The 19653-nt window shown below is 38.8% G+C and overlaps 1 protein-coding gene across 16 annotated transcripts in view; it reads left to right on the top strand.

Annotated features, from left to right (window-relative positions):
- The window catches only part of LRRC28 (leucine rich repeat containing 28), a 44956-nt gene extending 25607 nt beyond the window's left edge, over positions 1-19349 (top strand). For 7 of the 16 annotated variants that reach the window (XM_085515322.1, XM_015873180.3, XM_085515325.1 and 4 more), the window contains 6 exons: positions 4761-4967; positions 11169-11271; positions 11383-11532; positions 14421-14596; positions 16066-16225; positions 18466-19349. In XM_085515322.1, the coding sequence (XP_085371448.1) occupies positions 4838-4967; positions 11169-11271; positions 11383-11532; positions 14421-14596; positions 16066-16225; positions 18466-18538 (792 nt within the window). In that variant the 5' untranslated portion in view covers positions 4761-4837 and the 3' untranslated portion in view covers positions 18539-19349. Of the gene's footprint in view, positions 1-4760; positions 4968-6949; positions 7059-9861; positions 10149-11168; positions 11272-11382; positions 11533-14420; positions 14597-16065; positions 16226-18465 lie in introns of those variants that run through there. The other 9 variants (XM_085515328.1, XM_015873182.3, XM_085515327.1 and 6 more) reach the window with 5 other exon arrangements.
- The last annotated feature ends 304 nt before the right edge of the window (positions 19350-19653 follow it).

Genomic DNA, 19653 nt, shown 5'->3' with positions numbered 1-19653 from the left:
TTTTCAGTGATTACTTATTTTCAGTGCTGGCTTGTAACCCGTGAACCAGCATAACCAGTCCCTCTCTTGTGCCATTGTTTCAAGCAGATATTCTTCATTCCATTTCAGTCATTGAAGTCTAAACATACTTGCTTTTCTTTCTATATAGTAATTGGATTCTCTCTCATGTTAGCAGTATTTGAAATGCTTATTTCGTCACCAAAGCAAAACCTAACAATTATTTTTACTGTGGCAGAAAATAGAAATTCTAAACAAAGTAAGCCCTCAAGGAATATCACCACTGGTGATATTTTTCCATGCCAATTGTTTGCTGTGAGATATGACACCCATGTGTTAACTAAGGAGTTTCATCAGAGAAAGATAAGCCAGTATAACTTGATTTACATTTGGAATGATTGAAGTTGCATTTTCATTCTTCTTGTCATGCAGTCACTGGTTATTCCTGGTTGCTCTTCCCCCTTAATGTAAGATAATAAAGAGCACGAAGTCACGTTAGCTTAGGTTAATACAGGTACTATGTTTAGTCTCCAGACCTAGGTTACTATCCAAGGATATGTCTTATTCATGGCGAGTCCCTGATCCTGAGCTTGCACTTCTGATATATAACTCATTTTTTTCTGTGTTCTGTGATTGAAATTTTCTAAGTAGCTTCATTTCATTTTAGCAATGGATGTGGTAATTTTCAGTGCTTTGTCCTTGTTCCCATGAGGTATTCTGTCTTTGTCCTCATATGCAGCATTTTTCTTACAGGGGGAAAAAATGATGCCAAGAGCTAGTTTAGTATTTGGATTGTCTTCCCTGTTTCTACCCCTTACTGACACCAGTTCTCACTTTCTTGCTCTTTCCTGTCAAGAAACCTTTTGTTTGTTTATAATTTTCTCTGTGAGTTCCCATTTTCTTGGCCTTCTGGCAGATTTAATTTCTATCGTCTGACCTCTAAGTGGCAGCTCTTTGCTGATAAGTCCCTTTTTCCATTCCTTGTAGGTTCTCTGCTTTCTCTTAGCATCCTGCTTTGAGGTGCATACTCATGCAGGTAGGTCTGTAGCCCTTTCCTGTCCTCTTTTTACCTCTACTTGGACCGAAAGACTCCAAAAGTGTTTGATTTCAAGTAAACCTGTGCCTTCTGTTCACTCACATTCAGTTGTGCATGTGTTTTGTTTATCTTTGAATGAAATTTTGTGGTATGGGCCCATCAGACAAGAGGTGGGATTGCTCTTCACATTTGAAGAGAGCTTACTCATTTTTGAGTTCTGAAGTTGATGCGGCCTGTACTGTCAGAAGGCTGAGGAGGTTTGAGTTGCCTTTGGCAGTGCTTGTGCTGCATAGGCTGGTTGCTTACAGATGGGCTCTTCTTCAGATTAAACTACGGGAATTGGTTTTAAAAACTGGCATTTAACCACCTGAACCAGTTATTTTCCCCCTGTTGTTGGATGTGTTAATACAAATGCTGAGCCTTTTGGTAGAAGTTCAGTAACTTTTGGAAATCTTCTGAAAATCTTTGAAACATTCATTTCTTTTTTTGGAGAAAGTACACTGGTATTTTCTCTCCCTGTGTTGAGAGCTGAACTTACTAGGCAGCTTTTCTTTTGAAAGACACGTGTTAGAGGCCAGTATACTTGTCCCTTTCTCCAAGTGGTAGGGAAAGCTGCAATGACTGCAAAGGCTGCTTTTTGGATCTGCAGTTCTCCCTTCTGAGTTTCCACATTATAAGGATGAAAAGGCTGAATTAATTACTGGAGTGCTGGCAGTTTTAGAATAGTCTGAAATATTCATATGTACATCGGTGTCATTGAAATCACGTTCAGAAGGCTGTAGGCAGGACTTTGGCTATAAGCCTATGTATAAGTTCCTGTGAGGTAAGGCAGTATGTGAATTTACAGGCTGTCAGCTACTTGGTGCACAGCACCCCATGAGCATGTTTGTACCATATGGCTAAGCCACAGAATTGCCCAACAGTATGTGAAGGCAGTAATCTGTGCAGATGGACACAGCTGATGAATTTGGGTCCAAGAATCAGCACAGGAACTTGGTGCTGGGCCTTGGTGTGCCTCCACCAGCCTGGGATGTCCTCAGTTAGGAGTTCAGAAGAGCTGATGGGAATTTCTTTGAGCTCACGGTGATTTTAATAGTTTGTTTAAATAGTCTCAACTTAATACTAGAGCTAATATAAATTTTAATGTACATATTTCAGTTCAATATAAATGTAATCAGAACTTCTGAATGTGGCCTAATAGTGATGTGCATTTGTGTATTTCTTAACCAGTAAAAAATCCCATCTCCCACTTAAGTCCTTTCCTTGTTGGCTCTTTTTACTTAGGAATAGCTGTTTTCAGAATCTGCCTGAAATTTCCAATGCCTCCCCCTCATAAACGTTGTAGTGTTTGATAAGGTGATGGCAAGAGAGGTTTGTAAGCCTTTCAGTGTTCTTGTCAGATAAAATACCTTGCAGTATTTGTGGTGACTTTGTTTTAAAGTGTGGATAATAGTAACTAAAAGTTTGAGGAACTTATTGATGGGCTGTTTATATTTTGGGTTATTCTTTATGTTTTTGTCCTTTGCTTTGGATTAAAACCAGCTTATTGTCATCAGTAAATGTCTGAGTGTGTTCTTCAGTGTGAGCATTCAGCGCTATGGTGGGGAGTCTGGGAGTTGCATCTTTCATCCGATGGTGCTTTAAATGGTTTGGTTTACTTTTTAACTTCATTGTGGGTTGGTGAGTGTTTCTTTAACATATGGCACTATAGGTTGAAAGTGGATGTTTACATCTGGTATGCATTGGAAGATTAAGGTAGAGAGGATGAAGTTTTGGACAAGTATGTGTTTTTTGGATGAAGGATAAAGTGAGAATACTTTTATTTCCTCTTAGATTTGAAACGTATCATTCCAGCAATGCCTTTGAAATTCTGCCAGCTTTGCCATCCGTAACATTTATGGGATTTTGGACCAAAACTGAATTAGAAAACTGTTTTTAGTGGTGGAGAAAAAGGTTAGTGTATGAAAATAGCTAGGCCTATTATTGACTGCATGTGGTCAGTGGTTTGGCTGAATGTAGGTGGCTCTCTTCCTGTCACTATTTTAAAGCATGGCTTTTTTTTTTTTTTTAAGATGAATATAAATGTCTTTAAAAATTAAACTGCCCTACTGTAGTTCTCTAACACAGTAGGCTTTTGCTATTTAGATGTCACTTTGCTTTTGCTGTTCAGTCTTATAGTAAAACATACAAAAACTTTAAGAAAGCTTATGGTCGCTGTTAAAGTTGAAACTGCGAGAGCTTTGCAGAACCTGTGTATAGCTGCAGTTTGTCACTTTATGAGAGGATTCATGTACTTTGCTGTTCTTTATTGTAGTTAATTAAGGATTTTTGCAGCAGGCAACAGCACAAAATTACTACTGTTCTGAGAATTGCTAATAATTGCATTGTATTTACTTTTTTTTTCTTCTGGTCATGTTTCTAGTTTTAAAAGTAAATTTTTAGCATTTTTTTCCCAAGGTCAACTTCAAACTTGCTGCTTCTCATTCTCCCATTGCATAGAAGGCAGCTTGAATTTAACCCAGTGTTTTGTTTACTTCTTAGTATTTAGCATTCAAGATGCTCAGGGATGCCAGCAGAGCTCAGGGAATAGTGGATTTTCTAGCTCCTGCTGCAGAGGGAGCTAAAGGGCCCAACAGATTCTCCTGAGCTTTAACACTATCATCCTATTTATTTTCTCTAAAAATGAACAACAACCAACCAGTGGCAGGTCCGTGCATCATTCAGGTTGTGTTGAATGTGGGTTGTGTAGGTTGCTTCATGTTTCCAGTCTAGAAAATTTTGGTGAACCTTGTTTAGAAGTTACCAGATGTGAGAGCTGATTTTGTTCAGTTGAAGGCAATGATAATTTGGTTCTGCTGTGAATTACCATGAGAACTGGGGGCTGTGAGAGCTCAGTGAGTTAGTTCCATTGCTGTGGCTACAAAGAAAGTGAAACTGCTCAGTTTCTCCACATCTGGGGACAACAGTGGATTAGAATTGCTTAATTTATAGAGTAACTGTAAAGGAGGAAGTACCTGATCAATCAGCACACTGATAGAGCTGATTAGCATGTTGCTAGCATGTTGCTCAGTCTGCCCTTGGGCACCCTGGTCCCAAAGGCCAGAAGCAAGGAGATGGCTGTGGTGCATGAGTTGGTTGCATCTTACTGGCTTGGAGAATCTTCATTTGTTATCTGCAGCAAAAGTCCCACAGCATTATATAAAATGGAACACAGACTTCTTCTCCTAAAAATATTAACCAGATTGTTAAAATGCTAAGAGAAAACCTTTAGAAACTGTAGTTATTGCAATTATCATTTGTAGTTTATTATAATATCTTCTTACAATAAAACATTTTAAGTAAGGTTGATACCAAAGTTGCATCCTCAGATGTTAAAATTATGTAATATTAATTTCAGCTTGCATGAATCTGGGGTCATGCAAAAGTCTCTTGGTAACTGCTTTTGACCCAGGTACTGCTTGATGTTGTTAACAGTAATCAACAGTTCACAAATGCACTGTCTTGAGATAGCTCATAAATGAGGATGCTGTTGCTTATCAGAGAGATCTGAAAGACCATGGTGATGGGGATAATATTGTTTCTAAACACAGGTTCTTAGAGCTGTATTTTATGAGGAAGAACAGGACAGCAAACAGCTGACCTTTGTTTTTGATTTCAGCATTTTTCTGGTCTTGCTTATGAAAACAATGACATTAACGTATATCCACTCTTCCTCTTTGGATTGTAGAGGTTGGAGATCTGAGGGAGCTGCAAACACTGGATATTTCAACCAATCGCTTGATAACGTTACCCGAAAGGCTGCATATGTGCCTCTCACTGCAATACCTGACTGCAGACCGGAACCACCTGTGGTACGTTCCCCGCCATCTGTGCCAGCTCCCAAGCCTCAACGAGCTCTCCATGGCTGGGAACCGCCTTGCATTTCTGCCTCTGGGTGAGTCACTGCATTCACTGGGCCTGGGGGTGGGTCAGGGAATAGATGGGGAAACAAGTTTGCTTCTTCCTCCTCCTCCAAAAAAAAAGCAACAGGTGATTTTTGATCCATTCTGATCCCTTCAAACTCTGTTTATGGTCTCCTTACAGTGATGAAATTGTTGGAAAATATGTTAATAAATGAAAAAAATACAAGTTGAGTTTTCATGTTTGCTTTAAAGCAGTAGGTCATCTGTCAGATCTGCTTTATTTTTAGCTAACAGGGGGAAAAAGTTTAAATGATGTCTTGTTTAAATATAGTACTATGTAATCTGAGTTCCAACACTTTAGGTAATGACCTGCTTCTGTTTGCTGGACCTGGTGTTTAAGTAAAATTCTTCAGCTGGGGCTGGAAATGTGCTGCAAAGTCCCAGTAAATCCATACGAGCAACTTTTTTCATTGCTAGGAATGTCAGTGCTGAATAGTCTAGCTAAGATTTAGTTTGTGCGGTATATAGGCATCCATCAAAGCTTTCATGACAGAAGCACAAGAAAAACTTCATCTGCCTTTTCTTCAAACCCTTTCTAAGGTTGGAAGTGTAGAGCCAGGCCTTCACGAGCAGGAGGTGTGGTGACTGAGTGGTTTTTGTTGTGGGAAGTCATTGTGACTGCAGGAAGGGTGGACTGCATATTTTGTCCATGAAAAGTGAGACATCATCCATGTGTCAGTAGGGTAATCTCTGCTGAAATACAGATGTGCATGCAGATTTACTCTGCCAGCGGAATGGACATTAATAGTCTTTCTTTTTAGAATACTCTTAGAGGTTGGTTAATTAGGTGCAGATGAAGTGGCGATAATAGCATTGAAAAGAAGATGAAAATGATGGTTTTATTTCTAAATAACTTAAACTGTGGGGTTTAACTTAATTTTTCAGTACTAGCAATTCAGTCTTTAAAGAAGCTGATAGTCTGATTTTTTTTTTTAACACCTTAGTTCATATTACTGGCAAGTGCAAATAATGTCTCCAGACATGGTGTTTCAGTTATGTCCCAACATATGTCATTATATAAATGAGAAAATGAGTTCCAGGATGCATCATGCAGACTCCATGGTACCATCTGAAAGAGGCAAAGCAGCGAACCTCAGTTTGGCAAATATTCCAAACTCTATTTCATGAGAGAGGAGCGGAATATTTTTAATTATTCAAAAATAAGATGAAGTTCAGTAAGATAAAATGTGAAATACTAAAGGGTGGAAGTTCTCTCTGCCTCTGCGCTGGTAGCTTATCTGTGAGCTATGACCTGCGTGAGCCGCAGATCTGCTCACGTGCTTCAAGTTCAAAAGGAGGAAATAAATCTGTAATATAATGATACACCTTTTTTTCTTTATTTTTAGACTCAAATTCAAAACATTCTGAAGGAACTTTAAAAAATAATAGGAAACATCAAAGACTGTCAGTTGACCTTGTTCAGTAGTTCTTAATAGTGACTCACTGGTGAACATTTGGAGATAATTTGCTATCTGTGAATATGAAACTGAATCATAAATCCTAGAGTTCAGAGGAAAAGCAGCCCAGCATAAACGTAAATGTTTAATCCCTGGTGAAGAATCAGGAGGCTTCAGAGTGGTCAAGATGTGATGATATCAAATAGAGCGCATTGAAAAGCAAACAGATTAAATGTATTTTCTGCTGTATGGGAAAATGTTTTCCTTGGTGCGCTGTATGACATGGAATGTTAGAGTATTACTGAAGTTAAGCCATAATTGTAGCGTATTTTTGCTAGCTGCACACACTGGCCAATTTTTTTTTCTATACTTATATCTAATTTCTCCATTAATGGTGCCCCTGGCCAGGGAGGTTTAACAACTGTGAGAGGTACTGCAGGAAAAAGAAGAGTGATATTCGAGCAGTAATTGTCTTGCAGTTGTTTTTCTATGAGGGATTTGAGTAGGAAGGCAGCCATCTTACACACCTCCAAAGAATGTTTTTTTGCTTTTTTAAGAGGCACGTCTGTGGTAGAAGAAATGTTCATGCTTGGAACGTGTTCCTTAAAGCCTTTTCAAGCGCGATTTACTTTATTTCCTATGGTGGTTGACATCAAATGTGGCAAGGTACGCATTCTTCCCCAGCTAAATGTGTCCCTTGTTGCTGCCTGTATGGCTCCTGTTAGGCGCTGTGTGAACTGGCATTTTCCTGTTCCTAGACTGGCAGTTAGATGGATGCTGGCATTTATTTTTCCACATTGTGTTGGTTTATATGAAACAAGAGTGTGGATCTGAATCTTTGGGCCTTCCTAATGGTTTCTAAGGATGCCCAAATCAGAGGTGGAAGTTGAGCTGGAAACTGCATTTTGGCCAGCCCTATGTGATTGCTTTTTATTTTCCCATCGCTGGCTTTCATGGTGTCCTAATAAGTAGCCTTAGGAATTCTGCTCTTGAATGGCAGATAGCACCACTGATCCCTCTATATCCATCTTATAATCAAACTTACACTTTGATGGGAAGTTAACTTGGAAATTTTACCGCTAGCAAATGCTGCAATGCCTGAAAACAAATTCCGCTGCAAGCAGAACTTTGAATCTGATGACACTGCAGAAGTGAAATTGATTTATATAATAGAGTATAAATATAATTAAAATAGGCCATAAATTCTGAAGTATACTGGCAGTTCAGGGGATGTTATGACAGCAAATACTCAGTGTTATATCACTGTATTGGGGCTTTATGTGCACTTTTTGTTTAGAAAATGGGTCTAGTAATTATCAGTGCACAGTAAACAAAGGTCTTATTCTACCTCAGTATATGCTGCTTTTGTGTCCTTGCCCTCGCAGTATGGTTAAAAGAGCATCAGTGCAGGCACACAAGAGCTTTTGTTCCATCTTCAGCCATGTGGAATGCATATGCCAGGGCCCTGAGGTTAAGACAAGAAAAAAAAAATAGAGGAAAAAAAAATAGAATTGGGGTTTGTTCAGGACTCATGGCATTGGGTCATTTCTGGGAGAGATGTCTTTGATCTGGGAGCCTGGAAGGAGGAAAGTGGAAGTGTTTTAGACAGTACAGTGCTTGCAAAAGCCACATAAAAACCTTCTTTGTAGCTTTAGCCTTTTCATAGATGGACAGCTTCCTTATTTTACCAAGTTCTTGCAGACTGTTTTCTAGAGAGTCTTTAACAATATTTGTTGACTGATATAAAACATTAAAAATTAGTGGAGATAGGATGGGATACAAAGAGCTTTTTAAAGTGATGTTTTATTTCAATTTAAGTTTTATGGACAGTGTTTGAGGCTTGAGGAAAAAAAAAACCATCTTTTGGGGTCTGGAAAATGCTTGGTTATTTAATGCAAAGAAACTATATCAAAGGAACATTTATAGTTAAAGGCTATTTGGCTTTGGGAATAGAATTTTTCCTACTGAGATATTTTGTCTAACGTCCAAAAATTTGCTTTAATTACCTAGGAAATGCAGTCAGCTTAGAACTCAGAATCTAAACATAGCATAAGATAAAGACAGAGGAAAGAGATGAGATGCAGCCTAACTCCCCACCCCTAAATGCATATGAAAAGAACAGCTTTAGGGCTTTTTTTGACTTGCTTGATTTCCAGCCCATTTGCATACATCTGTGTGGAAATAAGCAAGATGAGCCCTCTTTTAAAATTTTCTTCCATTCTCTAAATTAATGAGTTAAACAGTATCACGTTCAAGCTGCCCCAGCAACCTATAGTTTTCTCTTCTTCACCACACTGGTCTCTGCAGCATGAGGCTCCCTCAGCTTTCAGTGGGCCTGATATTTGTGTTTAACTTTAAGCGAATCTTTTCCACCATTACAATACTTTGTGGTGTTAGTTCTTTGCTACTGCAATATTTTTCTTCATTAAAGGATAGTGATGTTTTTGTTTCATCTGAATATATCCCAGGACTTTGCTAAACTATTTTCAGCCCTGCCACAGAGTCAAAGTACCCCACCTTTTTTGAGGTGTGTGCTCTTAATGGTGCATAGCAGCATCTCACAGTGGTGCTAATCAGTCAGTAGAGGTATTTGTACTTCTTTCTTAGGGCAGGATGCTTGACAGATTCAGGAGATAGTTTCTGGAACCAAAGTATCTTTGGGATGGTGGGAAAAAGAAGCAGTAATAGGTAAAAACGTCCCCTCACGTCCAGTTATTCTGATTTGAGCAAAGCCCCAGTTATGGTCCCTGAAACTTATTACAAAATCTCTACGGAGTGCAGCATAAGAGCCTATATTAAAAGAAAAAACAGAAGTCAGGTTTTCTATGTTAATGTTTTCCTTTCAGAAACAGAACCTATTAGTTTTTTGTGGGTATCGGTTCTTCTTCCTTAGACCGAAGCTTTGATGATGTGGCACTCTTTGAAAGCTCCTCAGCTCCAGCCTTTAAGGTTTCTGATACTTACAGCTGCTAGTCCAGTGGGTGACAGCTGAAGACATTTGTTGTATTTTAAGATAGCCAAATGTTTGGGGAGATCGTTTCAAATGTCATTTGCTTTATCTCTGTAAAGTGGTACCCAAAGCTCTATGTGGAAGTGGAACAATTCTGTGATTAAAAAAAGGGCTTGAATTACTTATTATAGTAAGGAATGGTGATGAAAGATCACTTGAAAACAGAATAGCTGAATATAGATATTGTATATGAAAATGGTTTAAATTTTTCTTCTGTTCTCAGCTGCTATTACAAAAGGGGCAGAAGCTATATTCATTTTTGTTTTATGCTAATCAAGATAATTGCCAGTTGACAAAGATGGAAGTCAGAACTAGTCGATATTACTAGGGCTTTCAGTGTAGCTGATTCAGCTACAAGGCTTGTTTATCTTGCTTAGTTTCTATAACATGCTCATGAAAGTTTAAGAAGCCGAGAAGTGTACACATGGCTTTTCATATTGTGTTTTGTTTGGGCTGCAGTTATCTCCTCCAAAGCACAGAGGCTTTCAAACGTTTGAAAACCTGCTTGGATTGTGTTAAATGCGCATCTCTTCCTAACCTGCATGGCATAGGAGCTGCAGATGAAATGGACTGCCAAGATGATCCTACATGTCAGCTTTGGCAGTTCAAAACTCTCTTAAAAATAAAAATAAATACTATTCCCTTTACTTTGTTTGGTTTTTCATGTTTTTTTTTTGGTAGCAGGCTGACTGGATCTTGCTGATAAGTAAAACTATCCCTTCTGAGAATTATTACTAGAAACCAAATTTTTCCCCTTTTGCTTCATTTTTCCACTTCAGCTTGATAAGCAAACATAAAATCATTCCATACCTGTGTGGTTATATCTGGGACTATTAACATACTTATAGTCCATGAAAGTATTGCTTAAATATGCCCTGCTTGCTTCTTTGGACTGCCAGCCATGAATATTTTAACAGAAATAATAAGCAGCTCATATTCAGGTGTATTGATTGTTTATTATTACCACAACTTCTGCTGTATAATATTCTGCTGTTTAATGCTTATGTATTTTCTTGTGCTGTGTAATTTGGCATATCTCACAGACTGGTTTCTGAATTATTACTGGTTGCTACCTGGTTATGGCTAAGGTAGTTCAATGAGTTTATTTTCTTGGAGAGACATATCGCGTTTATGGTCTTTTTTTCTTCGCCATTTCACAGATAATAAGGCTGTGATTTCAGTGCAATGTTAACGAAAAGGAGATTTCAGCTTATGCAGTATAGAGTCACAGAACGGCTTAGGCTGGAGGGGATATTAAAGATGATCCAGTTCCAACCCCCTACTATGGGCACAGTCGTCAACCTCTTCTAGATCAGCCTAGATCTAGATGGATCCCATCCAACCTGGCTTTGAGCCCCCTCCAGAGGGGGCATCTGCGACCTCCCTGTGCAGCCTGTTCCAGTGCCTCACCACCCTCTAAGTTGAAACAACAACAACAACAAAAAAACCCAAAAGTATGCACTGCAGGATTTGAAATGGATTGACATTTTTCTTCTTCTACCTCACCTGGAGTTTGTCAGAGTGAAATTTTAAATGGGATTTTCTGATGTATAGAACAGAGCTTTAGTATGGATCATTTGAAAAACCTAGTTGGAAATGGTATTTAAAATTACTAAAGTAACTTGCTCCAAAATGTTATAATTGGGAAGTACTTTGTTTGCTGCCGTGGAATTTGATTTCTTATTTATAATGAGGAAGAAGAATCACTTAGCTCAGAATTGTCACTGTCATCCCTTCTTACTTTTTCTCTTGTTTTCTGAACCCAGATTTAGGTCGGTCGCGGGAGCTACAATATGTTTATGTGGATAACAACATTCATCTCAAAGGCCTTCCATCTTTTCTGTATAATAAAGTCATTGGTTGCAGCGGGTAGGTGCGAATTAAATCAAATGTTTTGCAAATGTGTTCTGTTGAAAATTTCTCATAAATATGTACTTATATGATACAACTGATTTTTATTTTTTTTTTTTTTTGTGATAGATTCAGAATTAATGTCAGTTTAAGGAGGATTACTGCAGCTGCCAGCTCTTCTCCTTTTGCAACAAATGTTCTATTAATTGCTGACTTTCAGTATTTTCATGTTAAGCCAGAAGTCGGTGCAGTTATTCTGAAGGAGTTTATAATGATAATGTAAGTCCCGAGGCTGGATGCCGGCTGCATTTAAAGATGGCCAGAACTGTAAGCTTTGCAAAATCTGCATAACTGAAGAATGCACAAACTGTCTTCATGTGTTGCACCATTTATCCAGTTCATAAGTTCTTGCATTTCCCTAAATTTGGGTCCGTATCTTGGAATGCCACATGCAGCTTTGCTCACTTTTGTGTCCCAGTATCAGCTTCTCCTAAGTCTTGGTACATACTAACTAAAGTAGGTTTTTTTCAAAGGAATTGTGGATTGACAGATATATTTTTAAGTGTGCATTTTAAAAATATCCTAGGGTTGCCTCATGTTTGTGGTTAGGATGTGAGGGAAAAGTGGTCTGACTTGGACAGTGGCTTAATTCTTTCTGTACTGACACCAGCATAAATTAGGACCAGCACCACTGAAATGAATGGAGCCTTACTGGTATAACACTGATCAGAGGAGGATTGTCCTCATTACCATCTAATTATAAATTTCTGGTATGCTTGCTCTCAGCAGATCTTATATTAAATATAAATTCCCCCTTTGCAGCCTGTGCTCTACTGCAATATGTGAGATGCTGAGTCTTGGCATTTTAAGGTTTTTCTAATATTCATGTCAGCTGGTTGTGTGATATTTAAATACTTGCAGTTGCATGAAATTTGTGCAATCTCAAACTGACTTTGTTTTTCAGGGAAAATTATTTCTAACCTTTATTTTTTTCAGGATTAATAATAAATTGTAAGAAAGACGTTAAGTGCCCAATAGGTAATAGAACTGTATTGATTGTGACCAAAACACTAATTATAATGCAAAAAAATGTTCAAGCAAGTGTGGTCCAACTATCCTGTCCTTGTTCCTTATTTTACACTCAGGAAAATTTGTTTTTTTATCTTTTTCACTGAGCTTCTGTAACTATTTGGTTTCCATAATACTTGATAATAATAAAGTCTACTGTTCTTCATAAAGCATCCAAAACACAGGACTGATTTCCAATAACCAAAGAGACATGTGTATTTGTGTAACAGACAGATAACTGTCTTTGTTGTAAAACCATTCTGTGTTCCTTCTAAGAAAGCATACGTAACCAATGCACATTTTCCAGAGGTCAGGCAAAATGTTCAATGTTCCAGGCTTTAGTACTTTGGTCATCCACAGGACAGCTGCTGTTACTAATATAAAGCTAGGTTTCTGAAAATAGGATCTATATTGCATTGTCTAAGCAGTGATTCTCTGTCTGGGAATCCTGCAGTCGGGCTGAGAAAGTCTTCATGTAAGATGTGATGATCTCAATACTCAAATGTCGATCTTAGTTTTTGCAGGTAGGGTTTCATAGTTGTCTGTCACTCTTGTTCAAAGCAGCAAGTGAACGATCATAGTTTTTTCTTCACTGTTGTTCTGTAGGGCTCCTCTGCAGCTCCAGGTTTTTTTTCTATCTGGATAGACCATCTTTCCCCCTTCTCCCTGTCTTTTAAATCTCCTTTGTTGGTTTTCACCATTTCCTTCTTGCACCTAGTGTTACTCACAGCTTCTGATTCTTTCCCTAATATGTCCAAATGTAAGGATGCGCCCCTTAAATTATTCCTCTCGATGCTCTGTTTTGCTTGCCTGCTTTGTGTGTTACAGTGGGCATTCATAGCTTTACCCTTTGTGAACCAAATAGCTCAGTTTTTAATCTACCTTAACTGCAGTGAGTTTAGGAGGTTTGTCTTCTACCTAGGCTGACACAGGGTTTATAAGCTTGAAAATATAGCATTATGGATGTATTGGTTGTGATGGCTAATTCTTTGGGTACTGATTGTTGGAGAATGAATTGTTGGAATACTGGACCTCTAAATTCTGGATTCTATTTTACCTCCGTTAAAGGTCTGCAGGGAAGTATTAAATATTAAACAAGAGGCTTATTGACTTGCTTCTTGATGCTTCTTTGTTTCTCTGAAGTATTTTTTTCTTTAATTGGTTGCGCTGAGATTCTTCCTTATCAGAGAGGTTCTACCACATTTATTTCATGTCTGATGAGGATGAAAGCAGTTACCTCAGGTTTGGGTCCCAAATCTGGGAAAGCTGACAACTTTGTGTTCATGTTCCATTTGTTAGGACTGGCCCTAACGAGTTGCTCTTGGCTTCAAATTTCAGTTGTCATAAAGAATTTAAGTTCCTTTGCTGATTTCCCCAACTTCCTAGCAGAATTTTCTTATGCCTGTCTCTTTGGCACGATAACTTGCAACAGGGATCACATAATATTTGAATACTGGCTGAATTTATCTCCTTGAAATCCCAGTAACCTTCCTTTTTCTTACTGCAGTTTGAAAAGGACAAAGTTAGTACTTGAAAAGGGATCTTGGCCTTACAGTTTGAGCTGGGGTTTTATTTGGTTTTTTATTTTTAAAGGAACTCTATGGATAGGGAAAGGTATAGGAAATAATCTCTGAGTAGCACCTGAATTATACTTCTTTGTGGCTGTAGCTCACATGTATGCTTTATAATAGGACTCAACTACTGAATGTCATTCACATGTGGTTGATCCAAGATAAGAATTAGATTGCACCCTTATTATAAGTATTTAGTAATATATGGCATTTGGATGCTAAATGAGAGTAACATCTGTTACTTTGGTAGTGCACTTGGCTCACCCCCTTTGGACTGTGTACTTGTTTCTCGAGCTTTTGAAAGTTATTTGATAAGTGCAGACCTCCAAATGTCCTGCTGCATGTTACTGAAGGCTGGATATCTTAAGAAAATGTGTGTCTGTACATGCTGCATTCTGCAATGCATCTTTGAATGATGCTGCACTAAAGAATCATATCAGATGTGCTTGGGGTTGGTAAATTGGGTTTCCCTATGAAGTTAACTTAATTTTTTCCTAACTACTTCTTAAACGTCTTGTGTCTTTCTAGCTGTGGTTCTCCAATTCAAGTTTCAGAGGTGAAACTGCTTTCTTTTTCATCGGGACAGTTAACTGTGTTCCTGCCAGCAGAGGTGAAGTCTATAGGGACAGAAACAGATCGTGTGCTGCCTTTGCAAGAATTGGCAATGAGGACCCTCTATAACACTTACTACGTGTATTTGAAAGGTAGGAATCTTTCTGTTCTTCAGACTTTGCATGTCCTATCACTGAAAGTGTTCAAGGAGCAGCTAGATGGGCCTTTCAGCAGCCTGGTGGTGTCCTTACCCAGGGCAGTGGGGCTGGAACTAAATGATCTTTAAGATCTCTTCCAACTGAAGCCACTCTAGGATTATAGAAGGAGTGGAAGTGCATTTCTGGCAATGGTAGTAACATTTGACGTAGCTTCTCAAAGAGCAGGACAAAGATGAATATTTTAAAAGATTTATTTAATCCAATTCTGTTTGAAATGCTGTATTACAAGAAAAAGAATATTAAAAAGGGATCCAAAGACTGTTTCTGAAGTTGAGTGACACTTAGAAATGGTTTCTTGAGGTCTGTATTAAGAAGGATGCATTTTGGAGGAGAAACTCTTTAATGGAAATAGGGAATGAGAAATACAGTTCCTGAGGCAACATTAGATGCATCAGCCAACAATGCAGCTTCTTGCCAGGCAGCACACTCCTAAACTGGCAGGCTTGTGATACATAAGGCAAAAGAAACACTAGCAGCCGTTGGCCATTTCAGTACAGTGTGACAGCTGAGCTGTTTTAGTTCTGCCCCAGTTCAGACTCTGCTGTAAACTGCCCCTTGGCTGGTCTGGTTATTATGCATTATGCAGTCACATGGGTTAGCAAAATCAGAATATCTGCAGATTCACATTTTGAGATTTGGATGTACCATCTCCCCTGTTAATTGGCATCTTGGGAGAAGGCAGAGGGGTGGAGAGTTAAAGTGGGAATACTAAAGGGAAACAGGAAATGTCTATTCTTTGTGGAGAACGCATTAGCTGATCCAGAACAATTTAATTGATGAGTGTAGGATCGTCTCTGTTCTGAACTTCTGCACATGGAAGGGAGATTAGAGGTTCTTAGTTGTTTAGTGATTTCAGGGGTGCAGCTAACTATGTGACTGCTGCTAGGTAAGTGTGACAGAAATGAGCAGATTACTTTTCTGTAGTCTTCCCTTGGCTATGCTGTGTTACTTTTTGTTTCTGATGCAAACATACTATTTGTCATGCTGTCATCTTGTAGCGTGCTACTGTTATAGTTAAGTATTACTGAGTTCTTCTCAGAATTTGCTATTGTAGTTAATTTCTAAACCCCTGTCTAGACCATCATTATGTCCACAGGTGCTTTATTGCATATTACTGGGTTTTGTTATGGGCCTGATCTATGGCATATTTCAACTGTATTTTTGGACCCAATTCACGTTAGATGGATGTTTAACTAGCACATTCAACTTCTTGAACCTGTACATGGAAAGCACCATATGCATCGCCTTAATTGGTGCCTCTTCCTTTATGTTGCTGTTTTTTCAACTAAGTCTTAAGAAAACAACCGAGCTGGTTTTCTGAATCCATGGATTGTACTTCTTATGTTGGACTTTAATTCAGTTATTTTCTTACAAGTCTCTTCTATTCCTTTTTTCTGTTCTAGATTTGAATTTTCTTACTCCAATCTCACTACCAAAAAGCCTCTTGGAATTGTTGCACTGTCCCTTGGGACACTGTCACCGCTGTAGCCAACCGATGTTTACCATTGTCTACCCAAAGCTCTTTCCCTTAAGGGAAACTCCAATGGCAGGATTGCATCAAGGGTAATTATACAGGAAATTACACTGGGGTTTCATTTAGAAAGAAAAATCTTATGGAAAAATGTATGTTGGGTTGTTGTTGTTGTTTGTTTAACAGCCTTCCATATGTAAAGCCCCTGTCCGACAATTACATGTGAAAGTTGGCAAATCTAGAAGGAAGCCAACCTGCTACTGTTGGATTGTTTAAAAAGGATTGCCTGTTTGATTTCCTCTAGATAGTGAAGAGCTTTGATATGACGGGATTGATTTATATGTGGTGATACAATACGTGCACGGTAACTCTGTGCCCTTGGAAGGAAATATGACCTAACACCAACACTTAACTCTGCCCTGACTCAAGAATGCCAGCACCATGTAAAAGTATCTCAGGATTAAAAACAGGGAAAAGGTCTAAAGCCAGCGCCTAAGTAAATATTCTACAGTAAAATAATCTTATTAAAAAGAATTGCTGGTTTTGATGCATAAGAAACTGCTTTTCAGTAGAAATTTATTACATTTTAAGAAAAAAATAGTTTCAGGTCAGGTGTCTATTTCTCACAGCTGTGTCATAGGTTATGTTCTCGTGAGTTTATGGCATGATAAATATCTGATTTGTCAGTGATTCAAGTTTATGAAAACAATTTAGTTATGCCAAATCTGAGCAGCAGCCAGGAGGCTGCATAGATGTTATTTTGGAAAAGCCATCTTTCTTAGAAAGATCCTTGGATTACAGAGACTGCACACTGCAACTCACCGTTGTTACAGTTCAGTCGGATGTTGAAATTCATTGGATTTTACATGCGTTTAAATCAACTTCTTGCAGATGACCATCTTTATATTCAAGGTGACACAAGATATTGTGATAATGCTGTAATTCCTTTCAGTCAATGAGCTCCATTAGAACAGTATCACTTTCTACAGAAGTGATAGTAATCTACTTGCTGGTCACTGCTACCTTTTACTCCCTGAAGTAACCCAATAACGGGAGAGTAGAAACCTCTGCTTTGTAATGAATTGACTAGGGTTGATCTTTGTAGAACTTATTTATGAAGCAAGAGGCATAATAGTGGGCACTGAGAGTTTTGGAATTGTGAGTACTGAATCTGTGACTCGTCAAAAACGAACCTGGTTTATTTTAGAAAAGCAGTATTGACATTTTAATCTATTACCTGAAAATATTTCTGCACGGCTTTCACCTTAAAAAAACAAAAAAGTTATGTTAATTTCCTTGTGACAGTTCTCATTTGCTTCCTTGCACACAAACATGCTGTGTTCTACAAAAGGCATTAATAAGTGGAGTTTTGAGTAGCTGACATTTGAAGCGAAGCCACAGAAAACGAGATCTGAGCAGGGTAGCCTGTCATCTCTGTAGCTTGTACATGACATGGAAAGATTATGTGGAAGTGCAGAGGTGTGATAGCTGGTTTAGCAAGATGTGAAGGACAGGGTTTTTGTTCTAAAGAGCTTACAGTGACCATGAAAACACACGGGATGAGGATCCTGAATGTTTGAATGGCGCTGATTAGCACATGCCACGTCTATGCCAGTATCTTCTGTCTGGATTTCTGTGTCACATTCTGTATCCTCTTACAGGAAGGGATAGCTGAGTGTTGAGCTGTGTTTCTATCTCCAAAAAAGTACAGATGACGTTTAGCACTGGCTGAAGTGTGATTTCTGGATTAGTAAGAATCAGATCCCAGCATTGTACAAGTAGACATCTAGGCCTCTGCCAGGAAAGGGGCAGGAGGAGGGTCACAGCAAGGCTGGTGTCACCCTTTCATGTCAACCCCTGCTGTCACAGCGTGACAGCACTGCCTGTCCATCATCCTTGCTGAAGGTCTGGGCCCACTTTGTTCTCTCAGCTGGACCCAAGGACACTGGACTTCAGTCATTGCATGCCTGCAAGCAGTAATTTAAGAAACACGCTAGCAAAGCTGAACCAAAGAATTACCCAGCTATTTTCCTTTCAGCTGTTAAACCTACTGGCTGTAACACCCAGCCACACCCTCTGCAGAAGGAAAAACCACACTCAGTTTCTTTAAACTGAGCACATTAGAAACCAGGAAGGGTTTTGAGAACCCCTACAGTGATTTCCTTGCCTTTGTATCAGGCACTGAGATGTATCAAGTGAGTCTTTTTCTAAAGTGTTGAGATGGGACTAATCCTGTGTTTTATAAACCAACATATTATCTGCTGTGGAATGGGGCCAGGAACTTAATCTTTACTGACAACTGTTTCTCCCCCCCCCTTTTTTTTTCCCCTAGGAGGACAACTGTTAGTTTTGTGGCATACTGCTGCTCCACCCAGTGTCTGCAGACTTTTGACCTACTGAGTTGATAAACATTTTAAACTACTCAGGAGTGCTGCCAGTTTAAAGCTGCATTAGACATCGTATCCCGTTGGTACTGGAATACAGTATGTGTGCCAAAGCAGCAGAAGTGCCCAGTTGGGAACATTAAGAGGCACTTAAATCCTGTCCTATCAAATTTGGATGAGGTGCAGAAACTTTTTCAGAAGTGTAAATACCAAGTTTTTAAGAGCATTAGCTTCTCTCATCAAAGACAGCGTACAAACCAGATGTATTTTTGCGTTCTAAGCCCCAAGATTTGCAGTATGTTTCAAATGTGACTGCCTTCAGGTGGATCCACTGAGTCCTCTGGGGCAGTTTTCATTCCTCTAACAGTGTCAAACTGACTTATAATTAAAAAAATACATGCCCAAACAGTTTCTGTTTATTGCGCCCGTCTTTTACGTTCTACATTTGGATTCAGATGTGTGAATCTAAGCCTGTACACGCCTTTGAAGGAGCCCCGTGAATTTCTCATTGAACTTAGTTTTATTTCTCTCAATATTTTTCTCTCAATATTTTCCTCCACAGAGTTATCCTAGTTTTATACCAAGTCTTTAACAGGCAACCATGCTATTTAAATTCATGTATTTAAGGCAAATTTTTGGTTCTGGTATTACTATGAGCCGTGCTGGTTCCACTGGAGTACCTGCGATATGTCTGGAGACTGAAGGTGCTGTTTGAGTAACAAAGGCCTATACTGATATCTACAGTAAGTGATGTTGCTCTGGTGTGTTGGCTGATGATTTTAATTTTCATCACTTATGTGCTTTATTTTTAATAAAAACAAGTTTCCCTTTTGCTGTGTTCCAAATTCTTCAGGAACAAGACATTAAGTACGAATTTCACTTGGAAAAAATAGTAATGTAAATATTTATCCCTATTTACTCTATTTTGACACTTGTAGCCAGTAGACCTGCACAGAGTTGGTCTTCATTGCTCAAGGTTCTGCATTTGATTGGTGAGAGCTTCTCTCTGTGGAGTGTGTTAACCTTAGAGGAGGCTGGAGAAGGGGAGGGATGGAAGTACGTTTATGTCCATGGGTAGGCATACATACATACTTACCTGCCTTCACTAAAGAGCTGTGATAAAATCTTTTAGTGTA

This window comes from Coturnix japonica, chromosome 14 (assembly GCF_054131305.1).
Source record: "Coturnix japonica strain WE chromosome 14, WE-NBRP24, whole genome shotgun sequence".
Classification (NCBI taxonomy): domain Eukaryota; kingdom Metazoa; phylum Chordata; class Aves; order Galliformes; family Phasianidae; genus Coturnix; species Coturnix japonica.
The sequence above is the reverse complement of the archived record's forward strand: the minus strand, read 5'-3'. Positions and strand labels throughout refer to the sequence as shown.